General features: G+C 36.3%; 1 protein-coding gene across 9 annotated transcripts in view; it reads right to left on the bottom strand.

Annotated features, from left to right (window-relative positions):
• Positions 1-1,187: 1,187 nt before the first annotated feature.
• SULF2 (sulfatase 2) overlaps positions 1,188-19,379 on the bottom strand; it is a 265,704-nt gene continuing 247,512 nt past the window's right edge. For 8 of the 9 annotated variants that reach the window (XM_087929026.1, XM_087929027.1, XM_087929023.1 and 5 more), the window contains 10 exons: positions 13,588-13,840; positions 11,509-11,605; positions 10,057-10,151; positions 7,775-7,834; positions 6,248-6,417; positions 6,017-6,159; positions 5,062-5,185; positions 4,371-4,401; positions 4,025-4,081; positions 1,188-2,165 (listed from right to left, as the gene is read on the bottom strand). In XM_087929026.1, coding sequence (XP_087785152.1) covers positions 2,135-2,165; positions 4,025-4,081; positions 4,371-4,401; positions 5,062-5,185; positions 6,017-6,159; positions 6,248-6,417; positions 7,775-7,834; positions 10,057-10,151; positions 11,509-11,605; positions 13,588-13,840 — 1,061 coding nt within the window. In that variant the 3' untranslated portion in view covers positions 1,188-2,134. The remainder of the gene's footprint in view (positions 2,166-4,024; positions 4,082-4,370; positions 4,402-5,061; positions 5,186-6,016; positions 6,160-6,247; positions 6,418-7,774; positions 7,835-10,056; positions 10,152-11,508; positions 11,606-13,587; positions 13,841-19,379) is intronic. The other variant, XM_087929020.1, reaches the window with a different exon arrangement.

The following is a 19,379-nucleotide window of genomic DNA, read 5'->3' as shown; positions in this document are numbered from 1 at the left end:
GCATTGTTACAGTTCACAACATGAATCTACTCCGCAAGACAATTTGGGAGCTGGAGCAGAATGCCTTCGCTTGCTTTGCTCACTGGTAAAAGATGATACAGAAGAATTATATAACTATTACCAGTGCTGTCTGACGTCTAGGTGTTATTTACTAGTTACCTATAAAGCTTTATGGATGAGAGCCATGACTCCAAATGTATACGCCATTATGTTCAGGCTAAGAAAGCATGCTAAGAGTTCTCCTCCTTACTAGGAAATTGGGGCTAGTAGAAGGACCTCCTTTCTCTGGAGCAGCTGGCTACTGGATGGCACCTCATGAAGAAGTGCTTCCTAAAAGCTCTGGAGAAAACAAGGGTTAGGGTTACTTCATTACGCTTTTATTACTGTGGCTTTATGTATTTTTTCATAGTTGTAAACCACCTAGGATTGTGTTGAGGGTTTTGTGTATGTATGCATTATAAAAACAAAGAGATAGTCCTTGCTTACCCTCTCTAAGTGGAGCTAGGAACTTTACTAAGCAAAACGGTTGCTAAGTGAGAATTCATGTGATGCATAGCACATCCGAGGCTCCTAGTCTGGGTCTTCCTGCATGATTGCAGTGCTTTCAATGTGCAGCTCTTTTGCAATCCCTTTCTTACCAATCAACCTCTCTAAGGAAAGGGGGGCAGAAAAGCAAAACCCTCTTAGGTCAGCCACCAAAAAATATATACTGACTGTAATGGTGACCATGTAACCGAGCGGTGCTGCCTCAGAAGGTTGTACTGGTCATAAATAGGCCACAATTTCTTTCAGTACCACTGTAACTTCAATGAATGCAAGCACTTGGTAGGCAAGCACTGTGATTATATAAATAAAATATAAAACAATTTCTCAATGGTGGAAGGTGAAATATATAGTAGCAAAACAATGAAGGAAATTGAAGTTCTGCTTTTGATTTGTTCAAGTAATGGAATGAGAGAAATTTGTATGAGACTGAATTTGAAAACAGTTCAATTTTTAAAAAGTCAGGTCTTACTGGGAAATGTTCTTTCCCATTCTCTCCCATCCAACAAGTTGTGTTTGTAAATTTTCAGAAATGTATTTTCTTCTAATATACAGGTTATACAAATTCATATTTTGGAATGAATTAGAAAAGTTGCTTGTATATTGATCACAGAATTATCTTTTTAAAAAAGCTCCAAGTATAAAAGTAAACAAGTGCTTTTTATAGTAATAATTTTGGTTTTTTTTAACATACAATATAACCACAAAGACTTAATACAAATCCAACTTTGTTAAAATTCAAGACATACATTAACTGCTTTTAATTTTGCAGTGTTTTTTTTTAAAAAAGATCAATTCTAAAGTTTAATTATGCAGTGAAGTGACATTTTTAGAAATGATATTGGGGCATGCCAATATTTCAGTAACAAATCTTCTGGATTGGATTTCTTTTGAAATGGAACACTGAGTATTTACAATACAATGCTGGAAAGGTGGTTTCTCTGAGTGAGGGTTTATTTTCTGTTTCTTCTCAACCTCAAGGAAGATGTGAAAACTGTTGCATTTTGTAGTATACAAACAAGTGATAATATTACAGTGCTGAATTGGTGCTTCTTTTCAGTAATATCCTTTGTGGATCCTAGAATCCCTTAACATACTTTTTAAAATCAGTGCTTCAAAGTTTAATTTGTCCAAGCCTGAAAAAAAAAGTGTTATTCTTAATTTGTCATTCCAATGCCTTAATTTAAAGAAAATATAAAATTGTCTTCTGTTGAAATCTGATCTTCTGTGCTTTTGCCTTTCAGGATTTGACAGGTTGCAATGTTTCTCTGCGGTTCTCTTTTGGAATAGTATCTCAGGTGATTGACTGAAATAAAATAGCTTGTGAAGCAAGTGAGGTATAATCCAAAGCAAATGCGAGTAAACTAGTGGGATACAGGTTCTTGACAACAGTAGTCTCCAGAAGATAACTGCATCATTTTGGACTGCATAAAAATGCAAATATTCTATTCACCTTAGCATCAAAGTTCATCCAGTCTTCCAGGCTAAGATTATGATCCAGTCTGAAATCATACATACTTTATTAAGTCTGTACAAGAATTCAAGTTCCGGCCAGTTTATGTCCTCACTGAGGTCTAGCAGTTGTAGGAAATTACCCCTCCCAACCTTCCCAAAGTTGCCCTCTGTGAAATAGAAATAAAAGATATATCATTAGTTCATTGTCATTGTAATCAATTGGGCTATGAAACAGAAATTTAATTTTATCCAGGTCACACAAGGAACCACAGGTGCTACATGTGGAACCTTCTATAAAAGTAGAGATCGTTATCTCCTTTACTTGGCAACTGAATTTTTAGAAGGAATTTGACATCTATATTAAGAGCTGTAGTAGAGCAGTGGTTAAAATTCAGTATTGCAGGCTAATTTTGCCTACAACCAGGAGTTCAATATTGAATGGTTCAAAGTTGATTCAAGCCTTCCATCCTTCAGAGGTCAGTAAAATGAAGACCTAGATTGTTGGGGGCAAGGTGCTGACATTGTATGTATCGTTTCAACTCCTACCCTCAAAACGATGCTGTAGAGCACTGCACAGCAGAACAACTAGACACAAGGACAGTTTTTTCCTGAACGCCATCACTTTGCTAAACAAATAATTCCCTCAATATGTCCAACTATTTACAAAGTCTTCATTACTATTACTATTAATCTTCTCATCACTCCTTATCGCCCATCCCCTCCCACTTGTGACTGCATGACTGCAACTTTGTCGCTTGTATCCTTATGATTTATACTGTTTCCTAGTATGATTTGATTGCTTATTGTAACCTATGACTATTATTAAGTGTGGTACCTGATGATTCTTGACTCTTGATGAATGTATCTTTTCTTTTATCTACACTGAGAGCATATGTACCAAAGACAAATTCCTTGTGTGTCCAATCACACTTGGCCAATAGAGAATTCTATTCTATTCTATTCTATTCTATTCTATTCTATTCTATTCTATTCTATTCTGACAGTATATCATAGGGAAACAATTTTTGAGGGAGGTAGAAAGGTAGGAAAAGGAACGAAGGAAGGAAAGGAAAGGAAAAATCAGTTGCATGAGGGTCTCATTTAATGATCTTCAACGATTTACTTTACAGTAACTAGGGCCTGCTAGAATTGCTGTTGCTAAAACGTGTGTTCAATAATATTCTGTTTTACAAATGCATCGTAATGTAATGGAAATTCCAAACCCAATTGCCATTGTTAACTAGGGACTAGCTGTACCTGTAATCTGATATTTAATTTTGGGCTTAAGTTTGAGCTCCAGCTTTTGCTTTAGATTAGCACAGCTGGATGGCAGTTGACACATTTGCCCAATGCACTCTACTTAGGTAGTCCTTGACTTATGACCATGAGCCCCAAATTTCTGTTTCTAAGCAAGGAAGCTGAATTTTGCCCAATTTTATGACTTTTTTGCCATCATTGAGCAAATCTAACTTCCCCCATTGACTTTGCTTGTTGGAAGTCGGCTGGGAATGTTACAAATGGTGATCACATGATCCTGGGACATGCAACTGTCATAAATACATGCCAGTTGCTAAGCATCTGAATTTTGATCTTGAGAATGTAGGGATGCTGCAACAGTTGTGCGAAAAATAGCTATAAGTCATTTTTTCTGTGCAACTATAACTTGGAAGGTCACTAAATGAATGATTATAAGTCAAGATTACTTCCATATAGGTTGCATAAGGCAGCATTCCACTCTGATTAACAGGGAGCGAATTCAGAAAAAAAAATCCTCTTCTAAATATTGGAGCTCCATGATACAGTAATTCAGTTTTGACGGTTCCATCATATTAGTATTGAACTCAGTAAACCTTTTGCTAGAGGCTCCAAATATTAGATGAGGTCCATCATTCTGTCAACCTTCTCTCTGTGAAGGTGGACTAAAAACAGGATATATGAAGTTGTAAATATGTACTGTGTGCAAGAAATAAATAAAAAAGAACAAGAAACAAAACCTAATGATTTACACAAATAAATTCCAACTTACAGGGACTTGGAAGATGAAGATTTTTTCATTTCTGGCCATTTTCGACGTTGAAACTGCCTAATTTTTGAGACACAATAGGACAGAAAAATTAGTCACATATCTTATGGAAGGAAGGAAGGAAGGAAGGAAGGAAGGAAGGAAGGAAGGAAGGAAGGAAGGAAGGAAGGAAGGAAGGAAAAGAATCCTTGGGTAGGCTATAAAATATTGAACATTTCTCACATTAAAGTACCAAAAGAAATCCAATATTTTGCTCTCCTTATAACCTAATTCTATCTGCCTATGGATTATTTCAGTATTTAGTGTATTTACTTCTGAGGATGGGGAAACTTATCGTTAGTAGTATTACCTGTATTGTTCATAGCTTCCATCTTTAAGACCTAAATGAAGAAAATAATACTAATTAACAAGAGTTTATGGAAGTGGGGGGAGCATATTGTAAAAGTAAAATAGACTATCAAAAGTTTGTTTTAAAGACAGTGGCACTTTCCAAACACAGAAGTTTGAGAGAACAAAATCATAGCAGCTACATTTAGAATGAGGCAGCTCAATGCTAAATTAAGAATATATATATTCAATTTATATTCCCATAATAAATCCAAAGCTGGTTCACATTTATTATGCTCCTATTGCAGCTTGCTACAGAGGCAAATTGATGGAATATTGAAGTTAAGCCATTCTCTGCATTTTTTAAACTGCTATTCCACAAAGCTACATATGGTTAATAACTAGCATTTTATCACTTGAAACTAAGTTCCCAATTTCTGTATTCCTATTAACCTTACCCGTGTAATACCTAAGATAAATTCTACAATTTATTTATAGATTCATACTACACCTTTCTTAATTAGAACTGGTGGAATTAACGAAAACATTTTCCATAACATCTATACGAAGTTTAAGTATGTGATTAAAACCTATTCCTGATTTAGATTTCCTGTTTAAACTACTTAAAGGTATATACAAGTGACTTCAAATAGTGCCATTCAAATTATTTAAGCACACTCCGCTTACCAAAGTGAAATAAAAACTGAACTTACCAAGTTCCATATTTCGGGTCCTTGGGTTGCACTGTTTATGGCCTTTGCAACTTCTCAGTTCCATGAGCTGCACATGCAGTTGGTTGAGAACATCTCTATGCAGTGTGTTTACTGCATTAATTAGCTGCACATAGATACAGTTTTTAAGTTATAGCAGGTATACCCCAGAAATTGGATACAGGCACTTGGATTTCTAATGCTCAGTTGTAGATTCCAAGCTTAGACTTCTACTGCCCTTTCCTTGTTCTGCAGAGATGAGGTTTTGGTGGAGGAAAAAGAAGTAGTGATGAAGGCAGCTGTAGAACTGAACTTCATCCTCACCTCATGAGGATGCTAATATTATAAGCTTTAAGTTATAACATTGTCACAGGCCCTTTTTACGTGTATCCAAGTCAGTGGCTCCAAAACAAAAGACAACTAATCTGGTCCCTCGTCAACTTACACAAGCACTCAAAGGCTGATACTACCTTCTACTCCACTCTTTCTTACTTTCTACTGCACTTCATATTGCTCTTCCAACTATTACTCTTTGTGAATCTATTCCTACTGCTGGAAAACTTCTCAGCCCAGTTTTTATAGCCAACCGTTGCTGGGCTGTCTAGGGAGAGGCCTTAAGGGGATAAGAGGTGTTGGCCATTTTATAGGCAGCCTGTCATCTCACAAACATCAATACAAATTAACTACAAGTTGAGCATGGAGAATAAATTGTAGGACCTGCAATCTGAAGACATCTAAAAAGCATGAGATGCAAGAAGGTTGGTATATATGAAAAGGTTTCCTGCAGCCAATCCTGGTGGAGTTATAGTTGACCAACCGCAAAATGTAGTGTGCCAACTGATGTTATTGTCATGAAAAATGGTAAATCCAGGGCAGACTCTGGTTTTTTTGTGTGTGTATGGGTCATGGAAAGTTGATCATAGGCAAGCTTTGAACCTTTGGGTTTTTTTTTAATTACCTGGTAAGGGTCGGTGTTCAGGTCAAAGTACTCAAGGAAGCCAGTTGCAAATTCACAGAACAGAAAGTTGTGTGTCTCATTGATCGTCCTCATACACCAGTATGTGTTGTTGTTTGCACTGGTACAGGCACAGAAAGGACCCACTACAAATAAATGTTAATATTTGACAACAGTTGTAAAATACTTTCTAAATAATTTTAAATGCTTTACATGCACGGAGATATATCTTACATGTCCACAAGGGGGCAGTCTGCCAGTGCTGATTGTCATGTGTGAAGCATGTCAGGCCTGGCATGCTACAGGTGTCATTATTTTTTATTCTTTTGAGCAGCTTCCTGAGTTTCTTCTTTCGCCTCTGTTCTCGGAGGAGCCATAGCTTATCCTTCTCCTGAAAGGTTTTCCTGAACACAAAGATCAAGAATTCATAATAAGTAAAAAATTGTCTCATAGATAAAACCAACTGCTTTATAACCCAGAAGTCTGGCAGTAAGGCACAAGGTTATCATGGACAATCTGAGAAGGGATTCACCTCTCATCTCATTCAGTTTTTACATAACAACAGTGAAGTTAATTTTAGGACGCTAACTTTATCTTCTTATTTTTGGGTGTTGAGTGAGTTTTGAATTCTGGTAAGTGTCTGCAGTTTTCTTAGCAAGATAATTTTTGGAAGTGATTTGCCATTGCCTGCTTCTTAGGGCTGAGAGAGAGAGGCTGGTCCAAGGCCAACTGCTGGCTTTGTGTTTAAGGTGGGACTAGAACTCGTAAACTCCTGATTTCTAGTCAGATGCCTTAATTCTATACCAAACTGGGCTCTTAACTTTACTTACTCCTGTTTGTCAGGACTAAGTTTGTTTGCCCTGTTTGTCACCTGGCCATTATTTTGCTTATGTGTGTAAAATAGCCTCCCAGCCAATAATCTACAATTCTTGAGGTAGAACTCTACTGAGGTGATAAATGTGTGGCCATGACAGAAAATTTTCAAACAAACACCATGCATAACAACATTTACCCCAAGTCTGAGACAGATTATGCACTGCTACTTTACTCTGGATATATTTCCTTTTTAAAAAATACTTCTCAAATGTTTTTTTTTAAAGTCTATGTGTAATAGAGTTATAGAGTCATATTAAGTCCAAGTCCCTGCGGGACTCTCCACGAAAGCCTATATGACAAGTGGCTGTTTATTCCCTGCTTGCCTTGAAGATGTTCCATAAGAGGAATCCACCACTTTTATTTGATACATTAAGTATTAAAGAGTCGGAACTGAAGAAGCTTCTTGGATGAGAAGTGAAACATGTTCAAGAAAAGACAAAGTCCAGTTGCCTTGAGAAATAGTACCTTTGGGACAACCATGACCTGGATGACAGAGAATCTCCACAGACATTATTAAAGCTTAGCCTCCATGTTCCTATCTATGCTATCTAGCTAATATAATCATACAGTTTTTTTATTTCTGTATTTCAGGCTCTATAAAGATAAGACACTTTTTCTGAATGCTGAATTGGTTCAGTTCAAAATTACATTATCTCATTCTGCACAATATTGTCTTCTTCAAATCTGATATTGTAGATGAAAGAAATCAACCAGTTAGTCTGAAGGTCTCAGTATATGTATGGCCAAAGGAGCACGGTTCTTTATAAGAATCTCAAATAATAGTAAACCATGGCCACATAGCAGATTGCATTCATAATTTTCTCAGACTTCTTGATTAGCAAGACAAAACTACTTTAAAAATGATGTCGTTTAAGATGTACTTACTTGAAAGGATGGAGATCAGATCCTTTGTGTTTCAGTTTGCCTTTGTGTTTTGATTGCAAGCTGAAAAACAAATATCCCAGTTCTACAATTATCTAAAACACAATTCTTTATTTTCTTTTGTTCTATATTTTTATACTTGTGCTCTTCCACTCTGAAGCTAGGGGCAGTTTATAAAACTGAGAAAATGAGGACACTGATATAAAACACAGACCTTTGTTTTAGTTTGCTAGAAGTTACTTGGCTTTGTTTCCATGTAATAAAGAGAAAATAAACAACAGATTCTAAAACAAAGAGAATCTTTATAGTGCATCACTTTAAGCTACAGTTTAAGAGTCTCTTGTAACTGTCTAATTGAAAGGAGGAGGAAGAGGAGGAGGCAGGCAAGCAAGCTAACTAGATTCTACTTTTCTACTTTGCAGGGCTACTTTTTATATAGGGATTTATTGGTTTTAAAGTAAAAAAAATGACATAGACATTGACATGAAAGAGAAGCTGGATTGTAAATTACTTTCCTACTCTGGCTGGCAGGCTGAATCTCAACATGATCAAATGGAAGAGCTCCACTGTCCAGATCATGCAATATTTCCCATTCTGACCTTTATTAGAGGTAAACTATTACAAATCTTAGGATTGCACTAAAACTTACAAGAACTGAAATGTAGTATGTGGATTTGGAAAGAAGGCAGACACTGAGTGTGAGGATACAATAGTTGCAAACAAATGGACCAAACATTTATTATATTGTAAACCAGGAGGTAGGTCTGATGTCCTGCTTGCTAGATGACATCAGATAAATAGTAGAACTAGTTGGGCCTAAAACAGAGACTGATATGCTTTTTTGCACTGGCAGGAGCAGCTCCTACCATGAATTGGAAAAGCAGCCCAGGATGCTGAGCAAAAGAGGAGACATAATTACATAAGTCACCAAGGAAATGTCCCTGACAAGAGAAATATTCTGAGAGCAGAAGCAATGTCTCATGCTTTCCTCTTGAAAACTGTAATCTATTTTTCTACGGTGTCTGGCAGCGGTATATATCTTTTATACTTTGTACGGTTTTTTTCCATGCATGGAACAGGAAGTTTTGGAGCTTCTTTGGCCATGGCACTAGGTAGGGATGTGCAAATAGTCAATTCTGAGCTTGGAAATTATTTTTAGATCCGATGTGAATCTTATTCACTCTTAAAGAAGCTGCAACTTTTCCTGTTTATTTAGTAGTTTCACAGTGGCAGAAAAATACAAATCTGAGTACAGAAGATCTTAAGAAGGGGACAACAGGTCCCACAAGCTTCTTCAAGGTACCACTGAGAAATACATCCCACCTACCCATCTGAGATTTGAAATAACTTCCCCACCTCAGAGGTGAATACTGCAGATCTCTGTTCCTGAGTTTAGACAATGAATGGGAAACTGGCCACAACAGCATCTTGACTGAAGGGGATTTTGGCCACTTTGTGCTAAATATTTGCTCTCTACTTACCCTAATTAGAAACAGACAAGGGCTGCGTAATGCCAGCTTGAATTCAGCTTGACAGCAGAGAATTTGCTTTTACAATTTCTTTCAAAGGAGTGGAGAATTTTGAATACATTTTCATGGGCAGTGTTTTTGTATTTATTGACTTAAGCACAGGGTAAGTGTTTGAATATCTTGTATTTCATAGTACTAACTATAGTCCCTACAGCAGGCAACCAGTTAGTTCCCTGGTTTCCATTACTTCACTGAGTTACCAAAAGATGTGATCATAAGAATCCCCATTCAGAGGCTTTTTCCCAGTGGGAAATCTAAGCAACCAGGGAGGCTTCAAAGTAACTGAAAGAAGTGTAACAGAAAACAGCATATCAGTAGGTATTTCCACCTCTTCCAATAATGAATTTCAGTTTCAAGATAATTTAAAAGCACTGGGTATAAATCCTAGAGGCCCTGTGTATTCCAGAGAGGTTGAAGATCTTTAATTTGTACTTTCCAAGGTTAGAAAATTTCAAACTTGGAAAGAACTCCCCAAAGAGAGTAGGCTGTTAGCTATGTCAAGATAAGAGGAACTGGCCTGAAATGTTATTTTTGTTTTTAATAGAAGAGTGTGATGAGACACGAATGTTTCTTGGTTTTCTTTTCTGCCTTGCTGAACTGGACACAATAAGGCACCAGCATTATCAAGGCATTGGAGTATCTGACTTTAATAAGAGGATGGCTGTGTTTGCTAAATAGTCTTGTGTCTTAAATCCCTCTGCCTAAATCAATAACCACTTCCTGCTTATTGCAGTTTCTGACTCTAAAAGAAAGTACCTTATCTTGTTACAATCACATTCCTCCGGTCGCTTCTTCTTTAGATGACCTCTTACCTCTCGCAGGTTTTTAATTTTGTTTTGTAGAGTTTCAATCTAATAATAAAAAATAAGAACAAATGGATGGATGCAAAATTGACTGATTTGATTTCTATCATTCAACTTGTCTAGATACTAGCCATTAAATTCCTTTCTTCAAAACATCTCTGTATCCCAATTATTCTGCGTTAACATTTTTTTTAAAAGAAGAGTTTATGCTAAAATGCCAAACTTTAGCCAGAAACACAGATGATTGCTACAATTACCATGCATTGCATTATCTAGACAGTTCACTGGTGGGAATTTGGAATAAGCAGTAAGGACATTTTTTAGCAAGGAATATAACTTGACTTTTGGAGGAAGAATACCTAACAGCTGTAATTATAGCAGAGGTGAAAGAAAAAAAATTATCCACTGCTTTCCTTTATTTACAAGAAAACCTTAGCAGGCAATGTGATAGAGCCAAGGCAAGGCAATTTATACTAGCATGTACAAGTAAACTGAATTTTTTTGGGAATGAATGTAGTTTTTTCCAGACTAGAAGATGACTCTTTTTTTTTTTTAGTTAGGGGTTATTTTAATTGATGGCCAAGTAATTCCCATGCATCATGTATCACGAAAGTTCAATGTTCTATGGGAAATTTAATTTAAAAAGCCTGGGGGAAATGATGTGCATTTCTGTCAATCTCTTAATTGTCAAAGACTTGTAGGTACTGTATGTTTATATGTGCACTTTGAGGGCAAGAGGGAAATAGGAAAAACAGGCCAGTTATGAGTCTTTAACATACTGTTATTGTTGTTACTGTTATTGCATAATGTTATGTCCAGTTAGTCTGAAACTTCTTATCCACATGTTCCCTGTGCTGCCCTTTTAGTGCACTATGTAATTAAGGATATTAAATTAGCTTCAACAATGTCCTTTTATTTTCAGAAGGATTTGGGATTGAGCAGAGGCCTCCACAAACAGAAATATTTTTCACATCCTCTGGCTTCCTTAACCCCTAAAATCATATTCAGAGGATTAAGATTCCTTCGGGCAATGCAGAATGTGGCAAAAGGAAGAACGGATGATTATGCCTTCATGAAGGAAAACTGGGTTAAGAAGATGTTCACCTTTGAATAAAAGGGAATAAAAGGGAACTTTTATATGCAGCCTAGTTTGGTCAACATAATTGCCTGAACCACCGGCTGCTAAACCGATCCTCAAAAAGCAACTCTGTTCTAAGACATTCTCATTTCAAAGTCGATCCAGACATCAGCCAAAGCTGGTATCAGACTATTTAACATTCGGCCTTCATTAAACACTGATATTGTGCCTGTCGAGAATAAAACCTGACAAAAAAGTCCACTCACGGTTTCCTGGAATTTGGAAATGTGATTCAAATGGTGATTCACATGGTCAGAAAACACTAACCTCGTGGTCTATATGAAGCTTATGGTCCTTCCAGGCTTGCAATGATTTATATAAGTCTGTGTCACATTGAACAGTGTCATTTTCTAAAATGTAGCATCTGTTCAAAAAAAAAAAAGGTCATTATCCTGGAGGCAGTGACTAGCTATTGGAAACAGACAGCATTACATTCATGAAGATCATTTTTTGAACTAGCTTAGCTGATGTGACTCCAGGAAAGAAACAGGGGCAACTCCCCTACTGCAACCAAGAGTAAGCAATCTGCGCAATGGAAACTGAAGTTTGTTGTTGGGCTGAAATGTCAGTAGAGAAAAACCAAGTGTGCTGTCTTGGAGGATAAAATTACTATAAATATTTTTTGGAAAAAAAAAAGTAAAAGCTTACTAATGGTTGAGAAGCCTAAGTATAAACACAAACGCCAGCACTTAGACATGTGTGTGATCTTGAGTATGGATTGTCTGATATGACCAGTCAGCTTTCTAGAATGTAGACAAACATTTAACAAAATATATTAGGCAACCCTTGTTCTTAGGTATAGCCATCCTGCAGGTGGTCCTCTACTTATGCCCATTTGTTTAGTAGCAGTTTGAAGCTACAACAGCACTGGAAAAAAAAAACGCCTCTCATAACCTCTCACTTATAATTGTCATGGCATTCCTGCACAATCTGGTGCTTGGCAACCAGCCTGCATTTACAGCAGTGGCAGCATCCCAGCATAATGCAAATGCCATGTGATCTTCCCAGCCAACTTCCAATAAGCCAAGTCAATGGGAGAAGCCAAATTTGCTTAATGAAAAAGGTCATAAAATTGGTCACCTGATGACTCACTTAATAATTGCATCACTTATCATTACTTAGCCATGGCGGCACAGTGGGTAGAATGCAGTACTGCAGGATACTTTTGCTGCCTGCCAGCTGCCTGCAATTTGGCAGTTCAAATCTCACCAGGCTCATGGTTGACTCAGCCTTCCATCCTTCCAAGGTTGGTAAATGAGGACCCAAATTGTTGGGGGCAATAGGCTGACTCTGTAAACCGCTTTGAGAGGGCTGTATGTAAGTCTAAATGCTATTGCTATCACAGTACAGTTAAGGAAATATATATCTAGCTCATTGGGTTAAGCCCAATGTTTTGCTTGTATCATCATCATCATCTTAGTCATTGTCTATCCACTGCAGGATGAAAACTTCTTCTGCCTTGGGATACTCTTCTGGACATATACATGTCCGACGACATAGCCCATGATTTCATTTACCCACATAAGCCCCTAATCAAGGCCCCGATCATTGAAGGAGGTTTACTTGTTTATTCCCATATATTAAGGCAGAAAAGAAGCATGGACTCTTCCTCTCTTCCTTCAAACATGTTTTTTTCATTTTATTACCAGGCTAGGTAATATGCATCAAACAACAGAATGTCCTGGTTGTTTATATGTAGCCTTGATTGAGGTATGGTTTCTTCCTTGATTAGGGTATCTTTCTTACTTAACAGATCAACAGAATTGGAAGGGACCTTGTAGGCATTCTAGTCTGACCACCCCCTCCCATCCAAGCAGGAGACCCTACACCATTTCTGACAAATGGCAGTCCAGTCTCTTCTTGAAAGCTTCCAGTGATGAATCTCCCACAACTTCTGAAGACAAACTATTCCATTGACTGATTGTTCTCACTGTCAGAAAATTTCTCCTTATTTCTAGGTTGAATCTCTTGATCAGTTTTCTTTGTCTGGCCTTTGGGTGCTTTGGAAAATAGCTTGACCCCCTCCTCTCTGTGGCAGCCCCTCAAAAATTGGAACACTGCTGTTATGTCTCCCTGGTCCTTTTCTTCACTAGACTAGTCATTACAATAATAGAACACCAACAACTCAACAGTTCAATCCTGAGCTACCTATATTCTTTACCACTATATCTGTAACTTGCAATTTTCTTGTCTATGATGCAAGGTACTAATGTTCCCAATAGATAAAATGATCCTGATACATAGAGCTATATATGTTTTTTATATACATATAATGTTGCATATATATATTCAAGTATATACATAATAAAAACCACAACCTACTAATTAATTTCTTCAAAGACTTACCGGTGTGTCACTTTTATTAAGTTTGGTGCTGTGTTCTCTAAAATACTGCCAGTGCCACTGTATTCCTCCATATCCTTAGCATCATCAACTTCTCTTCCTCCTTCTGATTCTTGACTATTTTGGGGCTTTTTTGTGACATTCCATAGTAAAACAGGTTGATAGCCATCCTCCAAATCCAAATTATACACTTTGCCATCAAGCTCAACAGACACTGAGCGAATCGAACGACTTCGAATGTAGCTTGTTTTGTATTCTACATGAGAAATAAACAACACAATTTATGTCTATTTAGCAGGTCAGATATGGATTGACAAAAAGTTTATTGCTGAGAAAATTGGCTGGGTTAGAAAGGATTGGAAGAATTCTTTATTTTCAAAAATAATTACTTTTTTCAGACAGTGATCTAATTCTATAAAAAATAATCAATTCCTATATACATACATTTTATTATAAAGTTAATACTACTAGGATAAACCTTACGGGAAAAAATACCTTTTATTATAATGGGGGCACATCATTTGCTTAGTTATATTTTTTCACATGTTATGGTTTTAATTTTTGACAATATACTTTTGAATATACTGTTGACATTTTATTGAAAATTTATTGAAAATTTTTATTGTAACTTACTAAGAAAGACCAGCTAAAACTGAATTAATGGATGGATGAATAGATATAAAAGCCAAAGGAAATGAAACTGCAAAAATGTATCTTGTTTTATATGACAGCTGAGGATAATTTATTTTATTAGCCTTAGTAGGTTTTAGAAAAACTAAATTAACTTTGGATTAGCTTTTCTTGGCATAAATTACCTTCCAGCTAAGTATGAGACTGTAGAGTTACAGAGCTGATACCTTGCAATATTCATTGCTGTAGGATTATGAGTTGGCCTACAGAAGATCTTGAATGAAGATTTTATATGGCTTAAATTTAAGGAAGTAGTCAAGTAGTTTTTAGTGTATGTTCTTATAGAATTTATTTTTACTGAAATAGTTTATTTCTATATTTTTGCCATGTGGTGGCAGCAAAAGTTCAGAAACCTAGAAAAGAAGTGAAAATAAATGATGTTCAACGTGAATGTTTCATGTAATCTAAAGAGCCACAGAAGAACTTTTATTAATGTTTCATGGTGGGTTTTGCTTTTCTTTGAAACTACTTTCCCATCTAGAGAATTCTGAAAAACAGCAATTGAAGACTATTACTCCATATTTCTCATCTCTAGTTGTTCTCTATTTCAGCTTTTTTTTCCTATTAAACAAAATCCCTGCTCTTTAAACCGCAGTTTCAAGCTTTGTTGTATTCTATTTCTCTTGCTTTCCCTTTCACAACTTACCCATTTGAGTGAAACTCTAGATGGCAATTCCTCTTCCCTCTGGTCATGAAACCCCAGGAACTTCTCCAATTCGAAATTCTCCCTTTCAATTCCCATAAATTGCCAGCAGTTTTAAGCTCACTTAAAGATGGCTTATTGGAAACCTCACGGGAGATTTTACCTTGGCTTCTTAGGCTCAGCAGTATTGAGTAGGATAAGAGTATTGATTCATATAGAAATATATATGTCCACTATTTCTTATTTGAGTTCCATTTCTAATAATCCATAAGAAAGAACCACAATCTGAACTGTTTGCACAGCATTTAGAAGTGATGGGCCTGTTGCATATTCATAGTATTTACAGAGTACAATAGAATTATTCACTAACTTGGAATTCTAAATCTCCACCTGAGGCTTAGCCAGGTGAATCATAGCTTTAGGGGAAAAGTAGGTTCTAATTTAGGAACATTTGACTAAAATGAGGAAACACCCTTCTCTTTTAATACTAAGAGGAAATTCTAAGAAGTTACACCCAAAAAGAAGAAACTAAAAAGAGATATTCTCAGCAAGAATTGGTTTCCTTTGTTATGAGGCATGTGTTTCCATTTGCTGGCATCAAAAAACACACCCCATTGTAAAATCTGAACAGAATGTAACATTTATAAATGCTAAACAATGTTCAAACAACAACCAACCAATTATCAAAAACAAATCTGTTGTACTGTTTGCCTTTTAAATAATATTTTTAATACAAACAACACAGGAAGTGGTGTTTTTCAATGAAATTCAATGAAGCAAATGCCCTTATTTTTTAAAATTTTGACTGATGCTGTGGGTGCTCAAAGATTTGTGAACTCTTCTGAATTTTCAATGTTTCTGCATAAGTATGATTTAAAATATGATCTGTTTACCACACAATTCCTAAAACCAGACAAAGAGAACCAATTATACACATGGGTCAAAACAGCTTATATATAGCTAGCTGGTCAGAGATAGAGACCTAAATAAAGATAAATGAAAAATAAATCACCTTTGGGAACTTTCCATGACTTTAGACCCTAAATTGATGTGTGTATTTCTATAAACTAAAAAAGGGCTCATTAACTCTCATACAGATCGGTTGTTTGGCAGCAGAATAGGGAAAGGATGGGATGCTTCTGTACTGTGTTGCACTGCAGCACCTGGGATTTCTGTAGTAATTGCAGAGAAATGAAGTAATGTTTTCTTAGAAAACCATAAACTTTTACTTACATAAGTGCACTAGCATTCAGCTTGTTATTATCTGTTTTTAAACTCTCACCATTCACAACTGAATACTGGTTTCTACCTGCTCAATTAGTGTTTATATCTGAGTGCACTGACAAATAATATTTTTCTCATGAAATATCATACATGAACAATGAGAAATGAAGCCCATGCAGAGATATTTCATCCCAGGTTGCTGCCAGAACCTTTTTTCTTCTTGTGTAAAAGAGGAAAAATGGGCTGCCTCTAATGAACAAAAGGTGGAGGTAATCTTTTTTCACTAGTTTTCATCAAGAAGTGAAAGCTAAATTCTTAACGTACTGACATAATATCCTAGAATATGAAAAAGTCTCACTGCATGTTGGGCAAACCAATCCTATCCTGGGATTGCTTCACGGATGGAGGCTACCCTCTTCACTGAAAGCAGATGTATCATAAAAGTCTATGGAGATTCTGTCAGAGTATATTCATGAACTGGAATAGAGCATGGTAACAAGGTCAGCCAATGAATAGGTATAGCAACTAAGTCAGCCAATGAGGACTGTTTTGGAAACTGAAACTAGAATTAGCCTAGGCTGGAAAGTGAAACTAAAAGTAGCCGAGGTGTGGCTCTATATTAAGCTCTGCAGCTATGTTGAGCTCTGAGTCTGTCTATTGAAAATGAAACTGCTTCTCTCCTCTGCTGTGCATAATGCTTGCCTGCTGAACTAAAGTGAAACTGTTTCTGTGCTGCTGAAGTTACTTGCAACATGTTTTTCTTTAGAGTTTACTCCAGGTTGGAGAAATCTACAACTGGTTTGTAAAATTTACTTATTATGTTTGTGAAACATCAGCCATCTGTGTTTTTTTTTTTTTCTGGCGCTGAATTAACACTGCAAAACTCTGAATAGATTCTCGGATCATGGTTGTGCCAAAGGTGCTTTTTCAAAAGGCAAGTGGACTTTGTTTTTACTCAAAAAAGTTTCGCTTCTCATTCAAGAAGCTTCTTCAGTTCTGAGGTGAACTGAAGAAGTTGCTTGGATGAGAAGTGAAACATCTTCGAGGAACAACAAAGAAAGTCCGCTTGCCTTTTGAAAAAGCACCTTTTAAACAGATATATTGTAATAGGGCTTTTCTGTAAGGGTAAGAAAGGAAATCAGAAGGCACCCATAATTGCCAATGGCATGCCAAATCCCAGAGAACTGCTGGCAGGCCAATTCAGTATCCTATTTCAGGGTGGGAGAGAAGCAAATACCTTGAGGATTCATGAAATACTATTTTATTTTATGTAGGGTATATTATTAGCAACTTGAAAACTCATCCAATTTTCTCTCTGTCCCACCTTATACTAAACAAAAATGAAGTCTTCAGAGTTTGTTTTTTTTACCAAGCTGCCTTCAATCTCTGGACTGTGTAATCTCTTCTCCATGCCTCCTATTAATGGCTTGCACCTTCTTTCCTACTTTAACCTACCTTTCTTTCTCCAACGTCAGCTCTAAATTCTTTTACACCTCAGCAATTTCTTGTGGATGACCCATATTGCTATTCTCCTTTTAGCTATCAGGATCTAAATATACCTGCTCCTCTCTTTTTGTACTTTGCTACTTATATAATAGATTTTCAGGGAATAGAGCTGACATTTTAATGAAGACTACACAGTTGTAGGTGAAGAACCCATCTTTCAATAATGTTAGTTAAACCACAGGGTTTAGACGAGTGCCCCAGCTGCAGTAGGAAAAACAGAGCTATTTCTATATTAACAATTTAAAAATGGTTTTTGTAGCTTTCGTAATGGACTAAGCTGAAGTCTTCACTCTGGTCCGTGTTTCCAGCGGGAACACAGACCGTTCCTATTGGCTGATTCCGTTTGACAGCCGGCTATAAAAGGAGCTGTCAAACAGCATCAGCTGTTGTCCGCCAGCTGACTGCCTTGTTAGCGTGGAAGCTGCAGCAACCCTTTATTGTCTAAATAAAGTAACAACTGAAGTTCACCCCGCGTTTTGCCTCAGGTTATTCCTCCGCTCTACATCAGTTTTAGGTACATACAGGACACAATTGCTGTGAGCTTAGGAGTCCTGTACATTTCAAACAGAGGGGGAAGACTGTATGGTATCTTAAAATACATTTAAAATTGATTTATTTTGTCATTTTGGATTCTGAAATTTTATACAAGGCGTATAATAAATGTGAAAATAGTAAACATTGCTTAAACATTATGTGGGATATAGAGCAACAAAGTCCTCAACTTTTGTCTAAAAGTAGATGAAGTCTATGAAAAAAAAGCTATAAGGTAAAGACATCTAGAAATCTACATTTCCTGGGCTGTGTATTGTAGTGAAATATTATCTAATGCCTTCAGATAAATTAGAAAAGTGATGATGACATTAATGCAGCCATTTTTAAAGGCCACACATAAATCTGGATCATTTTTATATGTATATATTCCAATATTCTGTTCAGCTACATGATTGGGGTAAGTCTGAGTTTCCAGAACTATTATTAAACCCTGGTAAGACATTCCTGTAAGGATATTTCTATGATGGGTAAAATGTGATTGTGGTTGATAAAATGTACTGAATTTTATTTGATTCTCCTTCCATGGTATACGGAGATTACTTTCATTTATTATTTGCAGGCATTATTACTCAAAATAGCTATAATTCACACGTGCATTTTTTTCCTTTCTTTATAAAATAACTCAATTTATGGTGCATAATGTATTTTAATGTATGTCTTAAAAGGATATGCATCCTCAACATTTCTGTTATGGCCAATTTTATGTCTGGATCCAATCCCTGTTCTCCTTTCCTTAAAACTCCTGCTGGGATATTTTTAAAAAAGAAGAATGATGAAAAGGGTATTCATAGAAATAAATATAATCTGATGTCAATGTAAATTCATTTGTAATTATTTCGCCATTGAAGTCTACATTATTGAGCATCAGACGATATACATGTTTAAGCTGTGATTTCACTCAGATTGGAATAATAAAAATGCAAATTAACATTACAGATTCACCACAAGGGTTTTTGTTTGTTTGTTTTTGCAATATACAGAGGAAACACTCGTACATCCATGCACCATTTGTAATTTTGTCTCTTTTCCAAAGAGCTTATGGAACCTTATGTTGAAATGAAACTCCAGAAATGCAATAGCAGAATAAGCATACGTGAATATCAGCAATATATTTGTTATTTCCATATAATTTAAATTTTGGGGCCCTGGGAAATCTTAAAGCTTTTAGGCTTAATTATAT

Source organism: Pseudonaja textilis, chromosome 3, assembly GCF_049901715.1.
Source record: "Pseudonaja textilis isolate UNSWEBS1 chromosome 3, rPseTex1.2, whole genome shotgun sequence".
Lineage (NCBI taxonomy): Eukaryota > Metazoa > Chordata > Lepidosauria > Squamata > Elapidae > Pseudonaja > Pseudonaja textilis.
Note: the sequence above shows the minus strand (reverse complement) of the source record. Positions and strands in the feature narration are given on the sequence as shown.